The sequence below is a fragment of the Callospermophilus lateralis genome, chromosome 16, assembly GCF_048772815.1.
Source record: "Callospermophilus lateralis isolate mCalLat2 chromosome 16, mCalLat2.hap1, whole genome shotgun sequence".
Taxonomy (NCBI): Eukaryota; Metazoa; Chordata; class Mammalia; order Rodentia; family Sciuridae; genus Callospermophilus; species Callospermophilus lateralis.
Genome location: NC_135320.1, coordinates 69,989,396 through 70,016,123, shown reverse-complemented (window position 1 = coordinate 70,016,123; position 26,728 = coordinate 69,989,396). Strand labels below are relative to the sequence as shown.

Here is a 26,728-nt window from a genome sequence, read left to right as displayed (position 1 = left end):
GCCAACTCAATGGCGACGCCGTCGCTAGAGAATCACCTTTGCGCCTGCTCAGTTCCGGGCTCCACAGCCAGGGGGCGGGTTCCAAAGAAAAGGAAATGGTTGCTGCGCCTGCGTCGCTCTTTCAGAGTCGCAGGCTGGTTGCGCAGGCGCACTGGGACCATTTTGACCGTAAACATCCTGCCGATTTGAACCGAGAATTTGGGCGGCAGGAAGAGCCGCGGTGTAACGGCAGCCATCTTGTTTGTTTGAGTGAATCGGAAAGGAGGCGGCGGCTGTGGCTGCGGGCGGGAGCTGCTCCGAAGCTACACCTCGCTAGGGCTCCCCCCTTCCCCCGCCCCCTCCCCCAACCCTTTTCCCCTCCCCAGGCCACCCAGACCGCCCAGCTCCCAGCGGAGAGCAAAGGTAAGAGGCTTGGCCGACTCTTGTCCTTCGGCTCCCTCCCCCCCACCCCTTCCCCTCGGTGCTGCCTTCGGGAGCGGGACTCGGGTGGGCGGGAGAGTTAGGCACCAGGCAGCGCCTGCGGTGCCCCTGCGTGCTGGCCCCGCCGTGCCCCCGACCCCCCGCCCGCCCAGGCATCTCAGCTCCGGGCTTGCTCTTGGCCGGGACCCGCACAGCCCCCGCCCGCATCATCGCCTGTTCGGTAACAAATGATTTGGTTCCATTCTGAAACTACAAAAGCCGTTATTCCGCGCGTCCCTGGTGGGGCCGGCCCCTCTCTTCTAGCTGAGTAGCAGAGGAAGCCTGGGCCGCGGAGGAAGGGCAGGAGGTTTGAACCAGCGCGCTCTCGGACCGGGCCGCCTACTCCTCGGTGAAAATGGCTGTCTGGGCAGACGCGGGATTGGGGCGTGAGCAGGCGTGGCAGGCCCGGGTCCAGGCTGCCAGCTCGGAGGGGCAACGCGGTCCGCCGAGCTGCGATGTGGATCGGGGACGTGCGGGCCCTGCCGTTGCTGCACGGTGGACTTCAGGGCGGTGGGGCCCTCGCCAGCCACTGCCTCCCCCTTTAGGTTTCCCCCCCGTCGGGGATGTTAAAAACTGGACCGACCAGTAGAAAGCGCGACGAAGGGAAGTTGCTTCCGATTGTTGGGACGTGAGCGTAATTGGTTTCCCCCTTAACTTTTCTGAACACTTTCTTAAAATGTTTGATTATATCGGGTGATTGGGAGACGCTTTGATGCCTTCTTCGTCTCGCTGAGAGGCTTTGCGAATGATCTGTGATGTTCTGGAGTGACACTCTCAGGTTGTACTGCCAGACTTAGGCGGCCTTCTTCAAATTTGTAAGAAGGAAACCCTGGAGGGTTTGTTTGGCCACTCTGATTTGTTAGGCTGTCTTAAGCGTTCTAAAGCACGTCGGTGTTTGAAGGGTTTCTGGTAAAGGTTTGCTCATCATCTCTCTACGAGCGAAAGTTAATGTTTGCTCTCATTAGATTGGGTAGAATTTGTTTTCAAAAGCATCCCAGTTTCTTAATATGAGAATAATTGCCAACTGTGTGAATCTAAAGAATTTTGGAAACCGACTGAGCTTTCATAAGTTGGATTCATTAAAAATACCACTAATATTGGAAACATCTAATTATTTTGGAGAAAGCATTGATGAGAACGTATGCCATATCCAATGATTAAATTAGTAAGAGCTTGCATAGTGAGGTGACAGCAATGCATAACTAATAGTGCGTTGTATATACAAGTCAGAATTTTAGTGGAGCATAACCTTTACCTTTCTGTGTTTATAAAGGCAGTACATTAGCATTCTCTAGAATTAAACTTTCCCTTTACAGTGGTGTATGATTACTCATACGGTTGAGAATATCTTTTCTCATGAATTCCTATTTAGCAGAACAGATTCTGATAAATCTTATAATTTAGTAAATTGGGAAATTTTCCAGTTTTTGAGGAGTAAAAATTATAATATTTTAATTGTCATAGTTAGGCATAATCATGCCAACTGGTTAATCTTTTGCTACAAGATGGTTTTTAAAAGTCACTCTTTGAATCTACTGTGGTGCGTTGTGTTAGGTATGCTGATGTGTAATGGTTTTGGTGAATATTATCCTCACCGTATAGTTGGGAAAACTAAAACTTACATGTTAAATAACTTTTTCGCTGTTTCAAAACAACTAAGTAAGAAGGGAGTTGAATTTGAATTTAGGACTATTAGTTGAATTTGAATTGAGGACTATTCTTACTGTAAAACCCTAGGTCAATGTTAGAATCAAAAGGGACAGAGCTCTAGTGTGCAAGGTTGGATGGAAATGCCTTCCTCCACCCTCCACTTCCCAAGGAGATAGTTGCATTCTTATAGTAACTAAACAGAGCTACATAGAGGTTAACTTAACTTACTGGTTAATGGCAAAGCTGGATTATGTCTGAACTCCCAGTGTGGTAGTTTCTACTTTAAATAGGCAATGTTTATGTATAAATAAGTTAATGCATATACGTGTGTATGTATGGACAAACACATATACAAAAGCATACGACTTTCCTTTCAAATCTTCTTTCCAGAGGTAACTGTTGTCACCAGTTTCATGTATATCCCACATACTTTTTGCTTACTCAGGTGCTTGGAAATGTATACAGTTGGCCTCTGCATCCTTGGATTCCACATAAATAGATTCTGTCAATCACAGGTCAAAGAGTTAGCCATACATCATTTTATTGCACTTCATAGTACTGCTTTTTTTTTTTTTTTTTTTAATCCTGTTGAAGATTTGTGACAACCCTGTGTTGAGCAGGTCAATAGGCACTATTTTCCAGAGCTCAGATTATCATTAGCATTTTTTAACAAAACATTTTTTAAATTAAGACACCTAATTGTTTTATTAGACTTTATGCTAGTGCACACTTAGTAGACTACAGTGTTTTGTAAACATAATATTCCTGTATACCTTGAAACCAAAAAACTTGTTGACTCTATTGCAGTAGTCTAGAATCAACCCCACAATATCTATATATGTGTGTTTAAATAAAAATTGGGAGGGCCCATCATTTTTTGATATCCAAAAGATTGGTTCCAGGCCCCACCTCCAGGATACTCAAATCTGTGGATGTTCAAGTCCTTTATTTAACAGTATGCTATTTGCATGTAATCTACTCACAACCTCCATATACAGTGTCATTTCTGGATTACTTGTGATACATAGTACAATGTAAATAATATGTAAAGAGTCATCCTGTGTTGTTAAGGGAATAATGACAAGGGGGGAAAAGTTTGTATATGTTCAATACAGTCATTTTTATGCATTTATTAGTATGTTATACATATGTATGTTATGCATAATAGTTGGTTCCATTTGTATATGATTATACTGTATGAAATTTAATTTGCTCCGTTTCAGTTCCCAGTGACCCCTTTTCCCCTCCCAATCTACTGGACAGACACATTTTGTTAAAAAATATTTTTGATCTGCAGTTGGTTGAATCTGAGGATGTGGATCTGAAAATATAAATGGTTATAAACACACATGCGCACACACATAAACACACACATCACAGAGTTCTCTTGCCCCCTCCACCAAGTATCCTGAGCTTATTTTGGAGATTTTCCTTGTTAATACAAATTATATATTATTGCTTAAAGTTGCACTGTATTCTGTTATATAGTTGTATTAATTTTCAAGATACTTATTGATGGCTAGGTAGGTTACTTCTATTACTATGTTATTGAAAGTTATGCTGCAAGGTAATAGTGTTGTAGTTAGATGTGTGGACTCTGAAGTTCAGATTCCACTTACATGAAATACTAGTGACATTTATTCTCTTCCCTTTGCTCTATTTTCTCATATGTAAAATGGGCTAATATTGCATATTAGTTATTAGAAGTTGGTTACATAAAATACCTGGGGCATAGTAATTTTTTAAATGTGTTTTTGTGTGTGTGGTTGATAGTATACGTTTCTAGATACATCTTTTACCTAGATTACTGGAGGTGTTGTCAAATTGTCCTTAAAAGGCGTGGTACTGTTTACACTGCCACTATCCTAATAGATGAGTGAAGTGTTGGTGATCACTGACAGAAGAATCATGAGCTTCAGATATAAGTTGGTAGCAGCTCTACCACTGTTCCTTTTGCTTCCTTTAGTTAATAGGGTGATTTCCTCTTGCTAATTGTTTTCCAGATTAATTTTAGTATGGCTCCTCCCCTGTCCCATGCCAAGAAGGCATCTATTTAGGAATCACTGCCTCTGCATAGCTGGGATAGTTTAGAGATGGTGCTCTGACCAGCAGCTGAAATGTTGGCTATAAACTACTGACACCTGTTGAAAAGTGCCAGTAGTTCTAATTTCTAAAAGCTCCATGACTTTTATATATGACAACTATGAGATCACTTGGTGTACCTCATTTACTTATTCATTAAATATGTATTTAGTAATTGTCACATGTCAAGACAGCATTTTAGAAGTTTTTTGTTCTTGTTGTTACACAGTGTTTTGCTTCCATAGTGGAACTTGGGGCTTCATGACAGTGACTACATTTCTAAAAACATTGCTGCCATATTGGATACTATAAATTTCTCTAGGTTTTATTTATAATAGTTGTATGGAAGGCTTACGTTTTACTCTGAGAAACGTTTTAGAGCATTTGCTCTGAATTCTTCCTGATATAGTATTCCTTAGTTCTTAACTTCAAATTTGAGAGAAAGAGATTACACTATTAGGAATTGATAAAGCCTGTTTATTTCCTTTAGAGAAAATTTGCCTACAGTGATTAATGATCCTCTGGGAGCATTAGGCTCAGAGAATGAGAATTTCAGGACTCTTTGTTATTAAAGATAGAAAATGGGAGATGAGGTAAAACTGACTATGTTACTCTTTGACCACCATGCCCAATCCTCTCAGGTATTTTTGACATATGTGAAATCTCTTCCTGTGATGTGTTTCACTGTAAGATTTTCTTTATAAGGAAAGAATGGGCACATTTTTAATTCAAAAATATAATAAGTTACTTTTCATTTTAAAATTTATAAGGTCTTCTCTGAATCCTTTTTTTTTTTTTTTTAAGGCAGCATAAGAGAGATCCTGCTGCTTCTTTGCACTCTCCCAACATTCAGAGTTAACTTCTGTTTTTTATTTTAGCTTAAGTGTATGATGCTAACTCACTGGGCTCTAATTTGCATTTGCCTAATGGCTAGTAATATTTTCATGTTTTTATATCCTTTTCTGTGAATTTTTTCATTTCTTTTGTTCTTTTTGATTGGTTTTTCTTTTTGTTCTTGAGCTTTGAGAACTCTACATGATCCAAGTTCTAGTCAAATACAGTCTGTAGCTTGTCTTTGCATACCCTTATATGGAGTCTTTTGTAGAGCAAAAGTTTATAACTTGATGAAAAACAGTTTATTGAATACTTTTCCATCATGGATTTTGATATGCTTTTTATCTAAAATATTCTTGCCAGGCTTTAGGTACCAGAGGTAGTTTTGTTTTGTTTCCCCCTAAATGTTTCCTAATTTTAAGTCTGTGATCTAATTCAAATTAATTTTGATGATATTTGAGGTTTGGGTGTTTGTGTTTGTTTTACTATAGATGACATTCAGTCATTTCAACACCATTTGTTGAATCTATCCTTTGTTCCTTTGAGTTGCTTTTGTATCTTTGTAAAATATCAGGCTTATTTTACAAAGATAAAAACTTTGTTTCTGAGTTCGATATTCTGTTCCATTGATCTGTGAGTTTGTTTCTACCAGCATCACAATGTTGACTGTTGTAGCGATAAATCTTAAAATCATGTGGACTAATTTTTTCCATTTTATTCTTCATCTTTGAAATAGTTTTATCTTTCTAGTTTCTTTGTCTCGTGATATAAATTTTAGAATAATATTGTCTATAGTTGTAAGAAGAAAATATCACAATAACTTTGGTAGTTGCATTAAAATTTCACTAAAACTAAACATATACTTGTCATAGTCCCTAGCTCTTATATTTTAGGACATTTATTGTAGAGAAAACTTAGGGTCTACACACAATATTTATTGTAGCTTTATGAGTAATAGCCCACAACTAAATAGCTAATAGCCTCCTTCAGGAGGGTGAACAGCTAAGAAAGTTGTATATTATTTATCCCACAGAATGATACTCAGCAATAAAAGGAAATATACTATTGGTAAATGCAACAAGTAACATATTCAAAATGACAGAAATGTAGAGAACAGTATAGTTGTAGGGCTTAGGAATGGTGGGGAGCAAGGGATGGGTGTGAAGAGTTTTGTGGTGATGGAATGATCCTGTATCTTATTTACAGTGGTGATTGCACAAATCTGCATGTGGTACATGGCATAGAGCTACACATAACACTTTGAACCAATATCATTGTCTTGGTTTTGATACTGTATTATAGTTATATGAGATAGTGCCACTGGGGGCACATAGGATAAAGGGTATTGGGTCATCTCTACTATTTTTATAACTATCTGTGAATCTATATTTCAAAATTAAAGTTAAAATTGGTAAGTACTTTTTATGTATTATTGGTGTGCTTGCCATTATGGAAAAAGGAAGGCATCTAATCATGAATATTTGGACATTTTAGACCAAGACAGATTTTTTTGGGTCAAAATAGATTTTTTTTTTTTTTGGTAATCTATGAAAGAGGGAAAATAAATAAGGGAAATATCACTTTGCACAGTACTCCACCAGACCCAAGTTTGGGGGCTGCTTTTCTTATATATTAATACATTAGCTTGCTGAAGAAAATTATCAATGACATGCTTTTAGTTTTGAGCGGACAAGTATTTTTCAAAGTCCTGAATTAAGAAAACTATATAAATAATACTTTTTTGAGCCTCAATTTTTCTAAAATACCCACCTATAAAATGAGAGCACCCACCTACTTAGTTTTGCTTGGCCGACTATGGAAATTCAAAAGGCACAATGCTGTGTGATGAAGTAATAATGATTACACAGAACATTTGCTGAGAATCTCAAGTTTTTAATGGGGTTCTAAAAATGGACATTTCCACATTAGTATCTGTGCCTGAATATCTCTTAGACATTTTTTTTTTTTTTTTTTTTTTTTGCCATGAAAAATAAAGTTTGTAGTTTTGGTGCAATAAGCACACTATTGCCACTGTTAATAATCAAGTTAGAAATTGATAGAACTTTTGAAAAGAGTTTTCTGGTGACCATTTTTAAGATAACAAAGTATAAAAGCAATTTGATTCATTTGTCCCTTTTCATTTTAGCTCTTAATATTTTGGGATCTTTTTTACCTTCTGAATTAAAACAATAAGATGTTTTGTGAAATGCATGTTATGCTTTCAAACCTTTTGTATCTCATATTAAAAATAAGAAACTTGGATGGGGTGGTTTTTTATTATTAAATATTTCAATTCTTTTATGGTACTTACATTAAATTTTTTTCTTCTCAGATTTTCTCGCAGTTCATAGGCAACCAGAACAATGTTCTACGCACATTTTGTTCTCAGTAAAAGAGGGCCTCTGGCCAAAATTTGGCTAGCGGCCCATTGGGATAAGAAGCTAACCAAAGCCCATGTGTTTGAGTGTAATTTAGAGAGCAGCGTGGAGAGTATCATCTCACCGAAGGTATGTTTGATGTTGATATTTTTATCCACTTTGTTTATTGATATGTGAAATAGAACTTTAAAAAGAACTTATTAGGTAATCATCTATGTATATCAGAGACAAGGAAATTCCATAGATTTTCCAGTATTCCTTTATCATTTTGTCTTTTATCTGATTTAGTATGATCACAGTTCAATATTGTCTTTAAAAGTTTTGTAAGTACAGTGATATTTCATTTGCTTATTCTACTGATATATAAGCATAAGATGAAGGCATTATCCAAATATTTTATATTTAACTTTCTAGATATATAAATAAGTATGTAAATGTTCCTGATTTTTATCTACCCAGTAAATACTGTATACACAACTTACTTTACCTCAGCCTCACAGACCTACTTGGTGTTTCTTAAAGATACTAACTAAGCTTTTTCTTCATCATAGGATATTTATACCTGCTGTGCCCTTTTCAAGTGACACAATTCCATGAACTATTTGCTCTCTTCCTTAATTACTTTCTGTCTCTCACTAGGATGGAAGCCTTGTGAATGTTCTTTACTTTCTTTGTCTTGTTTATTGATCTGTTCCTTGAGGAGCTCTTATTAACATCCTCTAAAAGTGCCTGAAGCAGTAATACCCACATTTCTATTTCACAAACAGTACAACTTAAAGTAATATGGAATTGGTACTATATCAAGAAAGGAACTTTAAAGCACAAGAGGTGCACTTACCATCACCTATCATAATTATTTCAATGAAGAACAGATATGTGGACTTAAAAAACATCAAGAGTTCTAAGTAATTTTTGTATAATATATCTATTTATATTTGTGTGTTAGAGGTCCTGTTTTGTACCTCATATTTATATGTACATATGGACAAAATGTATGCACCAACTTTCCTGTGTAGTAAAAACCTTCTGTATCATAGCAGTATAGACAAGCATTCTGAAATATTGTTTTTAGGAATGACAGTTGAGACAGTGTTGGCATAATGTATTAAGTAAAGAGTAGTTCTTTATTGCCAGAAGAGCAAATCTTAGGAAAAAAAGCCAAGGGTGTAGCAGAGACTTACTCTGAAAAGTTGTGAAAAATGCATATTTTTATTTTTTTAACTTTCATACATTAACTACTTATTTCTGGTATGAGAATACAGAATGCCAGAAACTGTAAACTCCTCAGAAAGGAGAGGACACAGCTCCATTCTCAAGTTGTTCATGGTCTGGTGAGGGAAACTAATCTTTATTGTTGTCCTTTATAGTTATATATGAGAGTAGATTGTCATATATAATTGAATGAATATGTAAATGTCATGTCATACACACATGGAGTATAACTTTCCATTTTTGAGGTTATACATGATATGTAGACTTATACTGGTCACATATTTATATTTCTATTTCCATCCCTCCCTCCTTTCCCCCCACTACCCACCCTTCAATTCCATGAACCTTCCTCTGCTAACCCAATGTGAGTTAGAATCCATATATCCAAGAAAAACAGTCGACCTTTGGGTTTTGGGGATTGGCTTATTTCACTTAACATGATAGTAACATCCATATACTAGCAAATACCATAATTTCATTCTTTATGGCTGAGTATATGTACCACATTTTCTTTATCCGTTCATCTGTTGAAGGGTACCTAGGTTGGTTCCATAACTTAACTATTGTGCATTGAGCTGCTACAAACATTGATATGGCTGTGTCACTATTGTATGCTGATACTCCTGTGGATATAGACGAAGGAGTGGGGTAACTGGATCAAATGGTAGTTCCAATTCAAGTTTTCTTAGAAATCTATTACTCTCCAGAGTGGTTACACCATTTTTCAGTCCCACCAACAATATATGAGTATACCTTTTCCCCACATTCTTCCCAACATTTATAGTTACTTGTATTTTTGGTAATTGCCATTCTAACTGAAGTGAGGTGAAATCTCATTGTAGTTTTAATTTTTCATTTCTCTAATTGCTAGGGTGCTAGACATGTTGAACATCTTTTCTATATATTTGTTGACTGATCATATTTCTTCTGTGAAGTGTCTCTTCAGTTCCTTTGCTCATTTATTGATTGGGTTATTTGGGTTTTTTGTTTTTGTTTTGATTTTTGGTGTTTTTTTTATTTCTTTATATATCTTAGAGATAAAGGCTGTATCTGAGGTGTAGGTTGCAAAGAAAAAAATACATATTTTTAGGTGGGAGAAGTGAAAGTTTGCGCTTAGAATTAAAGTGTCTGTATATGGACTTACTCTGAAAAGTTGTGAAAAATACATATTTTTTGTATATGGAATTTTATCTGGCTTTAAAGTTGTAGCTGTGGGATTTATTAGTGTTAAAGACATTCCTATGTTTCAAGACAGTATTAATTTGAAAATTTTAGTGAAATGAAAACCTTACAAACAAACTGAATCATGTTGTTTTGTATTGTTCTGTAATTATACTGCATTCAGGAACAGATATGTTCATAGTTCTACCTCATTTAATGCTTGTGATTTATAGTGTCTTAGTCTTACATCCAAAGAACTTAAATGCAGAATTTGAAACAGACTTGTTTCAAAGGTGAAGTAACTTAAGTATTTATAAGTTCACTGTAGAAAGAACTACTATTTGTGATCATGGGGGCTGTTCTAGACCCTCCTGGGAATTTTGTAATAATGGCATATATACTGTATTGCCTTTAATATTCTGAATCCTAAAACACACTTGGCCCCTGGGGCTTTAGATAAGGAATTATGGACCCATAAATTATTATTTTGTTTGTACATGATTTATTTAACCTTTTTTCTTTTTGTTTTGGGTAGTTTACATTATTTTTAATTTTTGAAATTTATTTCTGGTCCTATGCAGTGCAACCATTAAAGAATGAAATGGTGAAGAAAAAAGTTTTTTCAAAGAATAGGAACAACTGAGCATCAACATGCAAAAGAAATGAACCTAGACATAGGGCCTTACTCCTTTCCCCCAAAAAAAGCTCAAAGTGGGGCATAGACTTAAATGTAAAATACTAAATATAATACTCCTAGAAATGAACATAGTAGAAAATCTAAATGATCTTGAATTTGATGATAGCTTTTAAGATACAGCACTGAAGGCATGATCCATCAAAGAAAGAATTTATTCTACACTTCATTAACATTCAAATTTCTGGGATCTGGGTGTGAAGCTCAGATAAAGCATTGTGCTTATCTATGTGAGTTGCTGGGTCCAATTCCTAACCAAAAAAAAACCTGCTGTTTTCAAAGACACTGTCAAGAGAATGAAATCCTGATAGAGAATCTTTGTAAAGCCAGCTGGGTGGTTCACACCTGTAATCCCAGTGACCCAGGAGACTGAGGCAGGAGGATCAAGACCAGCCACAGCAATTTAGTGAGGCCCTAAGGACTTAGTCAGACCCTGTCTCAAAATAAAAAGGGTTGGGGCTATGGCTCATTGGTTAAGTGCCTTGGGTTCAGTTCCTTGAACAAAAAAAAAAAAAAAAAAGAAGAAGAAGAAGAAAGAAAGAAAGAAAGAAAGAAAGAAAGAAAGAAAATCTTTGTAAAAATATATGTTAAAGGACTATTATTCAAAATGTACAAAGAACTCCTAAAATTCAACAATAGGGGAAAAAAATATTTCAGAAAGGGTTGAAAACTTTTAACAGCTTACCAAAGAAAATGCACAGAAAACCAGTATATTTGCCATATCATGTTATCAAGAAAATGCACATTAAAACAAGATACCACTATTAGAATAGCCAAATTCAAAACCCTGATAGGAGCAACAAAAAAATCTCATTCATTTTCCTTGGGATTTGATGTTGTACAGATGCTTAGAAAGACAGTTTGATAGCTAGGGCACATTTGTAATCCCAGCAGCTCTAGCGGTTGAGGCAGCCTCAGTAACTTAGCAAGGCTCTAAGCAACTTAGCAAGATGCTGTCTCTAAATAAAATATAAAAAATGGGACTGGAGATGTGGTTCAGTGATTAAGTGCCCCTGGTTTCAGTCCCCCGTACCAGTAAGATAAAATAAGACAGTTTGATAGTTTCATATGAAACTGTACAACAGTCAGGCTTCTTGGTATTTAAGCAGTCCAAAACTTGCATTTGTACAAAAACTTATGAATAGGTTTCTAGCAGCTCTATTCGTAATTGCCAAAACTGTGCTAATGACATAGTCTGTGGAATGATATGGTTTCTGTTTCATAACTATCTTCATGTCTATGTTAAATTATAAATTACTACTATTCATCTGTCTAATCTAACTTTGGGGTACATTGAAGAAATTTATAGGTCAAGACAATAAAAAATAAAATCGGGTGATTTTGAGGCAACTTTAAATGATAAAAGGTATAAAGAGAAAGTAAAAATTCCCTTAACAAAGTACAAACTTCAAAGCATAGTTATCTCTAAAACTATAGAATTAACTATAAATTAGATTAATAGTAATGTTTCATTTGAAGGTGAAGATGGCACTGCGAACATCGGGACATCTCTTGCTGGGAGTAGTTCGAATCTATCACAGGAAAGCCAAATATCTGCTTGCAGACTGTAATGAAGCATTCATTAAGATAAAGATGGCTTTTCGGCCAGGTATTATTGCTTTTTTTAAACTTTGGAATTTACCATGTTTTGTGCAGAAAACTGCTAAACATTCTAGGTCAGCATGTTTTATTTTTATTGCAATACAGGAACCTTTCAAAGATAGCACAAGGTTCGGGGAGGCACTGCTTCAAAGGAAACTTATTTTATTTCATCTGTCTTGTCTGTAGAGTAATTCTTTTATCCTTTTTTTCAACAGTATACATAAAACTGTCATCAGAGGTTGAAATTTGAAAATTAATTATTATGTGATGCTTTGCTTCTTAAAGATAACTGAGAAAAGATAATTTTAAGGTTTAAAATTTTTCCCAAATAATCTTAATACATAATTACCATGGTATTTCTGTGAATAAATAATTCTGTAACATTTTGAGCATTGATGAAATTTTTATTCTATTTGAAATAATCCAAATGTAAAAAACAGGTGATTTATACAATAGTTTCTACTGAGGTTATATTCTAGTATATCATTTTACTACATTAACAATAAATGTTTGAGATTTTAGATTTTATTTAAAGTATTTAAGCAAATACTGTGATGCTTGAGTTTCTAACATGTGGCCACTGTATGCATTTTGTTGAAACAACATGTTTTTTAGTTTTGTCTTTCGTTTGTTTGTTTTTGGTGCTGGGCTTGAACCCAGGGATGTCTAACCACTGAGCACCCCCCAACACCCGCATGTTGTTGTTTTGTTTTGTTTTGTTTGTCTTGTTTTTAATTTTGAGACAGGGTCTCACTAAATTGCTGAGGCTGGCTTTGAACTTGCAATCCTCCTGCCTCAGCCTCCCAAGCCACTGGGATTACAAGTGTGTGCCACTATGCCCAGCAGTTTTGTTTTTCTTTTAAAGTAGTGTGTGTTTATTGTAGGTAACTTTTGTTTTTTTCTCTGCTTATGCCTGTCATTTTATTTGAATTTTTTTATCATGAAAATTTTTAAGCATAGCTAAAATTATTTATTCTTATTGTCCCAAAAAGAACCAAAACTCCTTTTAAACGTTTATTGTATTCTTTTGTAATCATTTCTGTAGGCCTATCAGCTTAATGTATAATTGGTGCTTTAACCTTTTTTTGTAATAGTACTATGTTTATGATAATATAAAAACTTACTTGTTCTTCAAATTGCTTTGCATGTTATCAACCTTTTCGGAATATAACCTCAGGAAATTATTTCCACTTTCTTTAATCCATACTCTGTGATATAGCTAGGCCTTGAAACTTAGTATTTCTTTTCTAGGTGTTGTTGACCTGCCTGAAGAAAATCGGGAGGCAGCCTATAATGCCATTACTTTACCTGAAGAATTTCATGACTTTGATCAACCGCTGCCAGACTTAGAGTATGTACTACCCCCTGTTTTTCTTTTTCTTTCCTTTTTTTTTTTTTTAATTGTTAGCTTGGCCTATAAGAAGCATGCTAATGGCTTCCACATGCATAGTTTTCCTTGGAATATTTCAGCATTGAGTTAACATCTAGGTAAAATGAATATGCTTCATTTAGGATTGTGTATACATATGAAATATATAAACTAGAAAGTGCTTCTTCTATGAGAATTTCGTGGACATGAACTTTTACACAACCAAGACATGAGAATTCTGATGTACTTGTACAAGGCCAAAACTTGTTTAAACAGTTGTCCAGGGGTGTACTTTTATAAAATGATATCAATTTTTTCAGAGGTATAAAAGTCACCTACTGATCATCTTCTTGGCCAAACTATTCTCAGATCCACTTTTTTTAAAAAATAAACATAATTTTCTATGAAGAGCAAAAAAATTGCTCTTACACACTTAACAGGAAAGTTACATAGAGGTGGCTGTTATAGCAGAGGCCTGTGGTATAATGTTTCCCTTTTCTCAAGTCCTTAAAATGCAGTTATTTTACCTTGGAGTATGTGACTGGTTTTCTAATCAAGAAACCCCTCCATACCACTTATTTTATAACAGATTTATCTGGTGTTTGAAATGATCTGTGACTCCTAATTTGAGTACATTTTTTTATCTGTTTTCATTTTGTATGTGTGTTTGTTATGCTGAACACTTATTCTGCCTCCCCCCACTCCTTATACCTTTATTTTAAAAAAAAAATTATCTTTGTGCAATTTTTTGAACAACTAAGAAATTACTATTACATACCTCATGTATAGCTTCTTTATCAATATTTTGCCAGTTTTATTTTTTTCATCTATATTTTTCAAGTTCACCTCCCACTCCCACTAGATTATTTTAAATTAAATAAGATAATCTAGCTTCATTGCTAATATTTCAATATTTCTCAGTTTAAAGATAAGGGATGTTTAAAACATACCTGTGACTTCACACCTCATAAACACTAGTAATTCTGAAATGAACTATCCAGTCAGAATTTAATGTCCTCAGTTGACACATAGACTTTTTCTTATCCTTCTCCTCTTTGGGTGTGTTTGTTTATTTTTCTTTTCAGTTTGAGACTACACAAAGTCTACAGACTGCATTTGGTTAATATGTCCCATAAGTCTTAAGATTCTAAGGAATTTTGCATCCTTTTTATGTTTGCATCCTGTTTATTTACTAAGCAAACAGTCATTTGTGTAAAGTGTTTATGATCTAGATTTGGCCAGAACTATCTCAGATTGGTGAACATTACATACTTTCATATTTTTGAACTACATGAGGTGGTTTTTTTTGATAGAGAAATTGAGTCTCAGAAAAGCCAAAGAACTTCAAAGTAAGTTGTGGGGCCTTGATGAAAACCCATCCTATGTAGCCCATCGTTTCTAATTTTCTTATCTAAGAGTATATGCATATTGCCTTAGATAGTGATTTCAGCATATTTTGCTTCCTGGTCATCAGTAATTTAAAATCTTTAAATACAACTTAGATCTCGTCATGCATGAATTATTTTGAAATAATACTGAGTTTTAAATATCAGGCTTCTAAAATAGTTTGTATTTATAGGGAGAATTGGGGTATGTATTTCCCTTATAAATACATTATTATGAGACTTGAATCTAACATGTATTTGAACTTCTTTTAAAGTGACATTGATGTAGCCCAGCAGTTCAGCCTGAACCAGAGTAGAGTGGAAGAGATAACCATGAGAGAAGAAGTTGGGAACATCAGTATACTACAAGAAAATGATTTTGGTAAAAGAAAAAAATTGCTATTAGTTATAATATTATAATTATGTTGTGATACTGCTAGCAATTTTAAAAATGTACTTAATATTACATTCATGCTGACAAAGACTTGAAGTTTCATCTAATTCATTTTCATCAAGAAAAGAATTTGCCTTCCTGTTGGCATATTAAGCTTCATTCCATTAACGCATCAGTTTATTAAAGAGTTCACTCTTTGCCTGCTCCTGCTCCGCATACACAAAAGAAGCTATGTTTTGATTTGTGTGAAAAGACCCAGTGTTGAACTAATGCTCACTTTTAAACTAATCATTTTGGAACAATTAATTGTATTTGTAACCACTGTCCAAAACTTAGGCGTCCAAAACTTAGGTATTCAAAACTGATAACAAGCCACATTTTCTTGATGAAAAAACATTGTAAAGTTTAAGTCTGAATGTTAATGAACCCTAACATATAATATATATTTGGTTTTACCTGACATATTTAGGGTAACCTAAATTTGGATGTAAGTCTGATTTTGTTATAGTCATGTCCCCTAGGGTTAGTTTCTTAAAAAAGAAAAATTATGTTTTAATATTCAAAGATTTCAGTAAGCAAGTGTAACATAATTCTAATAAATCAGTTGTTGTCTTTTTAACAGTGGTGTTTCCAACCTTTCTCATTTAATGCTTTACCAAAATTTGTTTAGGTGACTTTGGAATGGATGATCGTGAGATAATGAGAGAAGGCAGTGCATTTGAGGATGATGACATGTTAGTAAGCACGAGTGCTTCCAACCTACTCCTAGAACCTGAACAGAGCACCAGCAATCTGAATGAGAAAATTAACCATTTAGAATATGAAGACCAATATAAAGATGATAATTTTGGAGAAGGAAATGATGGTGGAATATTAGGTAGGTCACTGAAAGTTGGCTATTCTAATTTCTGTATTCACTGATGTTTTGAAGCAGTTGAAAATTCTGCTTGAGCAGCTAGGTACATATGTTAATTTGATCAATGGATTCAGTAAAAGTTCTGTACAATGAGCCTAAAATGTTAAAAATAACTCAACTTTAAAAGATGTTTATCTAAAAATTCTAAATTTCGCTATTTCTTTAAACTGCTCTATTTATATTGATACATATGTTAAGTGAACATTTTTAAATACTTAATTTAAAAAATAAATGACAAATTCTTGGTATACTGAACATTGTATATGCTTACAAAGAACCTTGAGAAACACATATAAATTTATTTCAGGTTTAATACCCCAAATTTCATCTACTTTAACATAATTTTTATTTTTCCAGTGATTGACTATTCTTGTAGCATTTCCTTTTCAAATTTTAGCTAAATTACATTCCCTATTTCAGATGACAAACTTATTAGTAATAATGATGGCGGTATCTTTGATGATCCCCCCGCCCTCTCTGAGGCAGGGGTGATGTTGCCAGAGCAGCCTGCACACGATGATATGGATGAAGACGATAATGTATCAAGTAAGCATTTCATGTTCAGCGGTGATTCTTGGGGTGATTATATGACATCCAAAAGATAATTTAACATAGAAGACCACACCAAAAGATTTAGTTTTCAGTGAACCATAAATGTCTTTGAATATAGTACTTATGGTTGATGACTAGTTCTAATTCTCATGTGTTTAACCCTGTGTCCCTCCCCTTTGTTGTCCACTGCAGTTCAGCTCTGGAGGAACTGCCTCATAAATGAAAAAGTATTTTAGTACTAGTGGGGTTTCTTTTAGTTTCAAAGAGACATTTCTTTTTCTGTTTGTAGGGATATATATTATTATACCCAAGCCTATTGTAACCATATTTGTTTTTGTAGTGGGTGGGCCTGACAGTCCTGATTCAGTGGATCCTGTTGAACCAATGCCAACTATGACTGATCAGACAACACTTGTTCCAAATGAGGAAGAAGCATTTGCTTTGGAACCCATTGATATAACTGGTGAGCAAACCTTCAGATATTTACGGTCATGTAGAATGTGTAAGATCTTATTTCTGGCTCTTGTCTGCCTGCTGATCATCTGCTGCCTGTGTTGAAGATAACTAAGCTTCTTTCTTCTTTGGCATAGTCAGTATCACAGTCTTTATTCTGTCCAATTATAGTTTGAGTATTTTGTAGAATTACCTATACAGGTTACCGGAAGTATGAAAATATAGATCAAGGTTTCGGCTATTGTGTATATTTTGGTGTCATAGAATTCCCAAGATATTAGCTTTCTAATTGTGTGTAACAATTAGAAAACATTGCAGGACATTTTGCAATAAAATACAAGATGGACGATTTATCTTTCAAAGTTCTAGATTCTGTACATTTGGGCTACGATCTAGAACAACCTGAAAGTACTCTTTAAAAAAATAGTGAAAATAACAGCTACTCTGTAAAATCAGAGTTTTCTAAATTTAGTGCTCATTGAGAAACATTGGGCAACAATATTTTCTTGGAGAACCGCTCCTGAGTAACAGAGGCAATTTGAGATGCATAGTTCGGATGTGAAACTTATTGATGACTTATGGAGATGGTAGGGCAAGTATACTTAAAATCATTTCCAGATCTTTTAGGACATTTCACTTAGTTCTATTTAAGAACTAAGGCTATAAAGGTGAAAAATCTTTATTTTCATGGGACTCTAATGCTAATTAGGGAAACATGGATAATTATAAGATCTTGAACTTTTACTTTTAAGAAGGGGAATTCAGTACCTGAAGGACAGGTAACAGACTATCACTTATATTTACATTTTTTTATTTGAACCTCATAAATGTTCTGTATATAAAAAGTTATGGAGTATAATATCTGGCAGGGTAAAATCTTGAGAAATTTAATCCCACGAGCTTCTTAAGTATAGATAATTTTGCCTGTTTTGCATAGTTGTAAGAAATAGACACACAAGAAAAAGTATTTAAGATGGAGTTTCAGGTCCATGTCACTTGGCTTGGACTTGGTTCACTTTATCAAGCAGCTTATACAATTGCCATGTATATAAATTAGAACTTTTCCAATAAAAATAATATTTATAACCATTTGTGCAATACTATTTTACAACTTCTGTAAATGGTTGGCCTTATTTCGGATTTTTAGAAAAAGAAGACAACTTAAGCAAGCTGAAGTTAATCATTTTTCCAGGTTCAGAAACTAAGAAATTTCAGAACTTAAGACTTGAGCCCAACTTTGAATCCAGTGTAATACATTCAGTGTTTATAGCATAAAGCTATATGGGTTAAAGTGTATTATCCCTTGCATTATTTTACTGTTTATGCTAAAACTTAGTACATATTATTTTCATTCAGCAGGATTTTATTGAACACCTAGTATATGCCATCCTTTGTTCTAAATAGTGCTTAGAGAATCTTAGTTAAAACATTTGCCTTCATGAGACTTAACTTTCCTACGAGGGCCCTGTGCATAGAAAAGAAGGATATAGTCATGCCAAGTCTAGTTGCGGTGTATTCTATCCTTGCCTCTGAAGAAAATGACTATATTTTATTTTATTTTATTCTAGTCAAAGAAACAAAAGCCAAGAGGAAGAGGAAGCTAATTGTTGACAGTGTCAAAGAGTTGGATAGCAAGACAATTAGAGCCCAACTTAGTGATTATTCTGATATTGTTACTACTTTGGATCTGGCACCACCTACCAAGAAATTGATGATGTGGAAAGAAACAGGAGGAGTGGAAAAACTTTTCTCTTTACCTGCTCAGCCTTTATGGAATAACAGACTACTGAAGGTAATATGGAATTTTTAATATATATATATATATATATATATATATATTTTTTTTTTTTTTTTTTTCTGCTGGGGTTTGGTTTTTTTTGGGGGGGGGGAATATTTTAGAGCTAGGGATGTGGCTCAAGTGGTAGCGTGCTTGCCTAGCATGCGTGAGGCACTGGGTTTGAATTTGATTCTCAGCACCACATAAAAATAAAATAAAGTTATTGTGTCCACCTAAAACTAGAAAATAAATATTTTTTTAAAAATGTTTTAAACCTCTGAATCATTTTTGATCAAATATTTTTCAACAACATGGCATCTTTCTTGATTTTCATCCATAAATCACAATATACTGACCATGACCTCATCTGAAATAGTGATGAGTGACACCAGCATTTCTAAAAGATAGATATAGAATGTTTCTGATATGAAAAAGCCACTGACATTTTTAATAATAGTTCTTTTTTCAGCTTCCTAAAAGAAACTGTTAGCTATAATGCCTTAATTTGTATTGTGCTTAAGTCTGCATTCTTTATTTTCTGAGTAAACCGTGAGATAGTTCTAATTTTTGCTACAGTAGAAAGTTTTGACTTTAAGAGAATTTTTTTTTTTTTCCTAACCAATAGAACATTCTCTGCCTCTGCTGATTTCAAGCTCTTTCCAAAATAAAGTTTTTGTTTTTTAATGATTCTGGGCCTTGAACCCAGAGGTGCTTTACCACTGAGCTATATCCATAGTCCTTAGATTGCTGTTCTTACCAAGTTTCTGAGACTGACCTTGAACTTGTGATCCTACTGCTTCAGTTTCCCAAGTCACTGGGATTGAGTCTATAAAATACTTCAGTGTAGGAAATTTATGGTAAAACCTTTTTTGGTACCAGGAACTGAACCCCAGGGGTGCTTAATCATTGAACCACATCCCCAGCCCTTATTTATATTTTATTTAGAGACAGGTTCTCACTGAGTTACTTAAGGCCTTGCTAAGTTGCTGAGGCTGGCTTTGAACTTGGAATTCTCCTGCCTCAGCCTCCCAGTCTGCTGGGATTATAGGTGTTCTTCAACCTAAAATATTAATACAGTAAATATGAAATAGTATTCTTCAGGTAGAAACATCCTCTCTCACACAAACACAGGAATATTATAACCATAAAAATAGTTAAATGATAATTAAGATTATTCTATATGTTAAGTGAAAAGCATAATGGAAAACTATTATGGTAAAAGTTGGATTGAATTTTCAGTTTATGAATGTAAAAATAAACTATAGACAAATATTTAAATTTAAAACCTCAAGGGTTGGGAGCGGATAAATTTCTTTTAGTTTTTCTGAAGATTGCTTTAGTTGACAATTTGAGAACTGACATTGGAGTCATTTTAAGGTGGACTAGAGTGTGAATATAATGCTAGGTAAAAAAAATGGTATGGTATACTGATTACAACTATTAAAGCATTAATGAATATTAGAAATGTCAGTCTGTTTTCATTGGTGTGATTTATTTTATATTTACTTTTTCTTTCTTTTATAGCTCTTTACACGCTGTCTTACACCACTTGTACCGGAAGATCTTAGAAAAAGGAGGAAAGGAGGAGAGGCAGATAATTTGGATGAGTTCCTCAAAGAATTTGAAAATCCAGAGGTTCCTAGAGACGACCAGCAACAGCAGCATCAACAACGAGATGTTATTGGTCTGTTCTTTTGGGATAGTTCTCAGAAATTTAAATGCCAGAATTTACCTTAATTTTTTGAACAGGAAGTGCATTGGATCTCATTTACCTTATTAAATATGAAGCTTTGGGTTCAGAAAGGTGTAAGGGTTATGACTTGTCTGAATTGGCTTGATTGTCTGCTAAAGGATTGTCCTCAGGATTGAGATTTGGATTTTTAAGACCTTTTCCCCACTTACATATATGTTATAAACTAAGTAGTCTTAAGCAGAGAAAAGTTTACCTCTGCTGTCTTAATTTGAGAGTAACTATGCCTGTGCCTAAGTGTACCAATTTTGAAAGTAAATTACTCAGAATGCTATTCAGAACTATATGGCTTAAGTCTTTTCATATGATTAATTGCAGATGAGCCTATTTTGGAGGAGCCCAGCCGCCTCCAAGAGTCAGTGATGGAGGCCAGCAGAACAAACCTGGATGAGTCGGCCATGCCCCCACCACCACCTCAGGGGGTTAAGCGAAAAGCTGGACAAGTTGATCCAGAGCCTGTTATACCTGTAAGTAAGCACATCATTAGAAGATGTTCATAGTCCATAGCAAGTGGTATTTAAGGAATCCTTTTGAATTATCTTGGGTTAGGCAGAAAATGGAAAGGGATGGGAGCTGAAGATGTGAATGTAGTCTACTTAAGTGGGAGAAGATGTTCTGGGAGTCTACAAAATCTGCCTGACTCCTTTTGAATAGGCTTGCTTCAAAGAGATCCAAAGTGAGCAAAACCTTGGCCAGTGTAGAATCCTTGACTCTGAACTTTGATTCTGGTTTATTCTTCAGCAAACATTTCCTGGCAGTCTCCAATACTGGGCAGTTACTACTTTGTTAGTAACATATAGTTTTCCAAAAAAAGTAAAGCAACTGGCAACTTCATTCATACTTAACTACCATTAAGTTCAGTTAGGACAGGAAAACAAAGTATAGAGGGAATAGTAGGGTCTGATTTAGGCTTCTCAAGTTATAGGATAAATTGAGTAAAAGAGTCCTTTTTTGGTAACCTTGGATTTCTAGTTCAGCCTCCATTAAGAGGTATTGGTAGTAGAAACTGCCAGTTTTATGAGCTCAGAATTGGAAGAGAGGTAGTGGGTTTGTGACTCTAGTATCACTGTCCTTCTGATAGTTCTTTGGTTTCTTAAAGACTTTGTTTTCAATGTTTCTTAGCTTTTACAGTAAGCCTAAAGGGAAGGAAATACAAGAAACAGACCCAGAAAAGGTCTTCTTATTGCTGTCTGCTACCATTAAGGATTTCATGCAGTAACCTTTGATAGTACTGGGATAATTAACATTTTTATTTTGCCATGGAGTTCATATGTGGTTTTTTAGAAAATGGGTTTTGCTTTATTTCATTGTTAACGCCTATGATTTTAAATTTCTCATATAGACTTTTTAATCATGACTCCTAAAAAGTACAAAAAACAAACACTTGCATTTTAGGGTAATGGCTAATTTCTTTTTAAAGCTAATTTAATGTTGTCACTTTGTAATTTTAAAAAAGCAGATCAATTTTTGATGATAGTCGGAAAGTGGGGAGATATAATCTTTCCATCTGGAAAACCTTAACTATATTTGCATGTTTTAAAATGTGTATCTTAAAATGCCTTAATTTTTATTGCTTTAAGCCACAGCAGGTAGAACAGATGGAAATACCACCTGTAGAGCTGCCCCCAGAAGAACCTCCAAATATCTGTCAGCTAATACCAGAGTTAGAACTTCTGCCAGAAAAAGAAAAGGAGAAAGAGAAGGAGAAAGAGGATGATGAAGAGGAAGAGGTAAGAAAATGATAGAAGAGATATCTGATGAATAAATTCCCATTCGTTCCAGATTTAGCAAAAGTCTTTACCTTCTTGTATATTTTGTCTTCAATTCATATAATGGGCATCAAAGTGATGAAAAATAGAGTCAGAATTCAACTAACAAATTCTTAGTGGCATAGATTTATCATTAGGTGTATCAAATGATCTGTTGTGCTATAATTCATGGGCTCCCTCATGGGCTTTTGAAGGACATGGACTGTCCCTACACTGACTTCTTGCTTGACTTCGAAATTGCTTGTCAGTTGCTTTTCATTTTCTTGTGATCAGTGGTCAATTCTTTCTTCTATTATCATCTGCCTCTGGTATAACCTCTTCTCTGTCTGTGGCCTAGAAATTAAATAACCAAACATCTTGCATTTGGCTGTGTTTTTATTTTGTTTTAAATAGATCAGGGCAGGAAATGACTCAGCTAAAGTAGTCTGAATAAAGATTTTAGGGAACTTTTATGTTTTAAAAAACAGGTACTTTAGAATTTAATTTCCTTAAATGTTTAAGACATTTTCAGGTAGCATTGAAACTATTCAAAAAATTTCTTCCAAGACAAATGGTTTATGGATTGAATATGGCTTTACTGGTATTTATTTATATTTATAATTTATCATTATGTCAGTCATAGCAGTTATGCTTATCTTTAATATAAATACATTATTTTAAAGCCAAAACTTAGTTTCATAGCTACTCCAGCCTATGTGCTAAAGTACCCTGAGAATATCACAAAGAATTCAAGAAGTTGAATTTTTAACTGAAGACTGAACCCAAGGGTGTTCAACCACTAAAACTACATCTCCATCCCTTTGTAATTTTTTTTTTTATTTTGAGACAGGGTCTTGCTGAGTTGCTGAGGCTGGGCTTGAACTTGCAATCCTTCTACCTCAGCCTCCAACTTGCTAAGATTATAGTTGTATACCATCACGCCTGGCTAGACATCAGTCCTAAAGTAAAACATAATAAGGATTGTAGATCATTTTTTAATACACCATATAGATCAATACTAATTACTCAGCAGTCTGCAGGTCCTTTGGTATTGGTCCATGATAGTATGATGGTAAAATGCCAGAATATAAATCACCTAGAATTATGCTACCAAATACACACACACACATTTCACACGTTTAGTTGAAATAAATGTCCTAGTTAATGCCATAGTTGATTTATATCATTGCCAAAGTTCCTTGACAGGAGTACCAATAATCAAAAACAAATGACCTGCAGCAGTCTATGGACCACACTGCAGTACACCACATCCTCATGAGCAATATAAAACCTTATATTCAGCTAAATGTTTGCCTGCACATACAGAGGGCTTTCTTTTGTAACTTAAGTAGACAAACTTCAAAGTTGATACTAGTGCCAGGTGATTTTTTTTTTTTTTTTAAGCACCTAGTAGAGTTTTCTGTTAGATTACATGGTCCAAGTTAACTTAAGATCATCCAGGAGCTATGGAAATAATTCCTTTTTCAGCAGAGCAGTGTTGTTAGCTTTTTGGGTGGTTATTTTCATTCAGGATGAAGATGCTTCAGGGGGTGATCAGGATCAAGAAGAAAGGAGATGGAACAAAAGGACTCAGCAGATGCTTCATGGTCTTCAGGTATGCCAATGTCATTTTAGAAGAAAATTCTGTATCAAATACTTTTAGCATTGTTCCTTCAAAAATAAAGTTTCATGTTATAACCAGAAACTTAGTTTTGTGAACCTTTTTTGAGAACCTCATTATTTAAAATATTTTAGTTAAAAACAAACTGTTGGGCCAAGAGTAAACCTGGAATATTTTCCCATTTTGTGGCATCAGATGTCACAATGTCAATTGCCATTGGGACTTAAATGTACCAGGTACAGATAAGACGTTTTGAGCATCTATGAAATACCATGTGTGTTGCTTATAATTTCCTAGAGTAGATTTTTTTTTAAAGGCTGACATTTAAAACTGTTTTCTCACTTTTTAAGTACTAGATTTTACTGTTATTGCCATATTAGATGTCCAAATAAAAACATTATTTTAATAATATATACTGGGCCAACTTTGTTCCTTGGGCTTTTGAGTTCAACAGTACTATATGTTTTCGCCCTTTACTTTCCAGCTTAACATGAGAATCACTCACACACCTTTCCAGCCCTAGCCCCCAAAAGAACAACACTTTTTCCAGTACCAAAATTGGCATCCTTTTTAAATGACTACTATATAGTGTGTGTTACTTTAATTTATTTTTGTTGTTTTATTTCAGCGAGCTCTTGCCAAAACTGGAGCTGAATCCATCAGTTTGCTTGAATTATGTCGAAACACAAACAGAAAACAGGCTGCAGCAAAGTTCTACAGCTTCTTGGTTCTCAAAAAGCAGCAAGCTATTGAGCTGACACAGGAAGAACCATACAGTGACATCATTGCAACACCTGGACCAAGGTTCCATATTATTTGAAGAGCTAGAAGCATTATAGCTAGTGTTCATTCACTAGTACATACAAATTGCCCCCATGTGTAGGGCACACAAAAAAACCCTTTAAGAAAAATTTTAGGTTCTTGTCTATCCAAAATCTCTACCTTTTTTTTTCTTCATTTTTTTCCCCAGTATTTTAAATATGTCCATTTCATCTTTAAGGGAAACTGCTTATATGGGTTGTATTTGTGTTCTGATGGAGAAAAGAGCACCCCCAAGGACCCAGAAGATTATTTTAACAGTTCAGAACAGATGTGTGCAATATTGGTGCATGTAATAATGTTGAATAACTGTCGACAAGTCATAATTTTTATCTTAGTTCTCCATCACTGTGTTGAAAAGGAAAACCTGTCTAGGAAAATGCCTGACAGTTTAATTAAGAACTATGGTATGTGTCTCTGACAGGAAAGAAAATGTCTTCTCATCAGTAAAACTGGCAATCTGGTTAAACACTGTACTTAGCAGTGGTACCTGCAACAGAGATCATCTTCTTGAAAGCATAATTCCATAATGAGCAAATGTATGTGAATTTGTGTTGTGACTGATCCCCGTCAGCTACAACAAGAGGACTGGCTTGGTTTAAAGCAGTCTACTTTGTAAATCATTCCATCTGAGTCTTTATGGAGAACTTTGCTGTCCTGAGTTCTGTTGTTTTAGTGCAGCTCCAAAATGAACAGAAATAGACTTATTAAAATGGAATGACTATTAAAACATTTGTGACTTCCAGGAGCTATAAATCAGAGTTTTAAAATGTGGTTGGATATATTTGAGTGTTCAGATCATGAAAATAGAAATTCCCCTCCCTACTAAAAGGGCAGACTGATGGGAAATTATACACCAGATTGACTTAACCTTTAAGCAGACAATGCTGTAAAAACTAATGGCTTCTCTGATATTTATTATAAATGTTAGTACTGATCTCTTTTTCCAATGCTGCACACTCCTGTGTTGGAACTTTTAATAGCTTTGCAACTGAAATCCTATATCCGGTTTCCTATAATTTAAATGAAGAAAAGCATTCAAATAAAGGCTTTAATATTAACAGACCAGATAGTACCAGAAATTATGTGACTATTATGATTATCAAAACTTGTCTTAACTTTTTAGGGAAAAATTACACTGAAAGTTCTAGTTTAAGTGTTAGCACTTTTGTGGGAAAAAAAGACTCACTTTCGAAACTCAGACTTCAGTGTATACCCAGTAATTTAAAATTATGTGAAATGTTTTAAATTTGTAAACTCGTAATTACTGTTTTAATGATTCAGTTTCTTGAGAATGGTAATTGTATAAAATTGCTATTGCCGTTTTATTTTCAATATAATGTGCCTGTAAACCATGGATTTTTTCCCCCTCTGTAAAAAGACATTGTAGATAATTGAATGTTTGATTATAGAAAGGTCATTAGTTTCTTGTTACACATTTTGTTAGTCTGGTTTTTGTTGCTTATCGGGTTTAATATTGTTCTTGAAAATAGTTGATGCTATGTTATGTATAACTTTTCTAATAAAAGTTGTGTCATAAGCTGTAAATTGGAGTATTCAGTTATTTAGTTCATTTTGTTTCCCAGGAAAACATTGTCTAAAAAAGTTAACATGACCAAATGCCATATTGTTCATCTTATCTAGAATAATTTCTCATGCAAATTAAGTGGGTTTTGAAAGGTCAGTAGCTACACATGATTGACTACTGGCTACTATATCAGACCACACAGCTCTCCTGTGGCATTAAAAGTGTATACAGTCTTATGGCAATCCTAAATCTTGGCAGGGTATTTAGAGTCCATAAATACACAAGGTTCTCTGCCTTCCAAGAGTTTACATCCTGGCATGGAGATAAATAACAACTTAAGTTAG

At 34.8% G+C, this 26,728-nt stretch overlaps 1 protein-coding gene across 1 annotated transcript; it reads left to right on the top strand.

Annotated features, from left to right (window-relative positions):
• Positions 1–182: 182 nt before the first annotated feature.
• Rad21 (RAD21 cohesin complex component) lies at positions 183–26,404 on the top strand. The gene is made up of 14 exons (XM_076835970.1): positions 183–402; positions 7,358–7,532; positions 11,950–12,079; positions 13,324–13,423; positions 15,102–15,208; positions 15,891–16,097; positions 16,557–16,682; positions 17,029–17,151; positions 18,710–18,933; positions 20,443–20,602; positions 20,987–21,135; positions 22,249–22,398; positions 23,948–24,031; positions 24,666–26,404. The coding sequence occupies exons 2-14, from the start codon at positions 7,389–7,391 to the stop codon at positions 24,855–24,857; spliced, it is 1,896 nt and encodes a 631-aa protein (XP_076692085.1). The 5' UTR covers positions 183–402; positions 7,358–7,388; the 3' UTR covers positions 24,858–26,404.
• Positions 26,405–26,728: the final 324 nt, after the last annotated feature.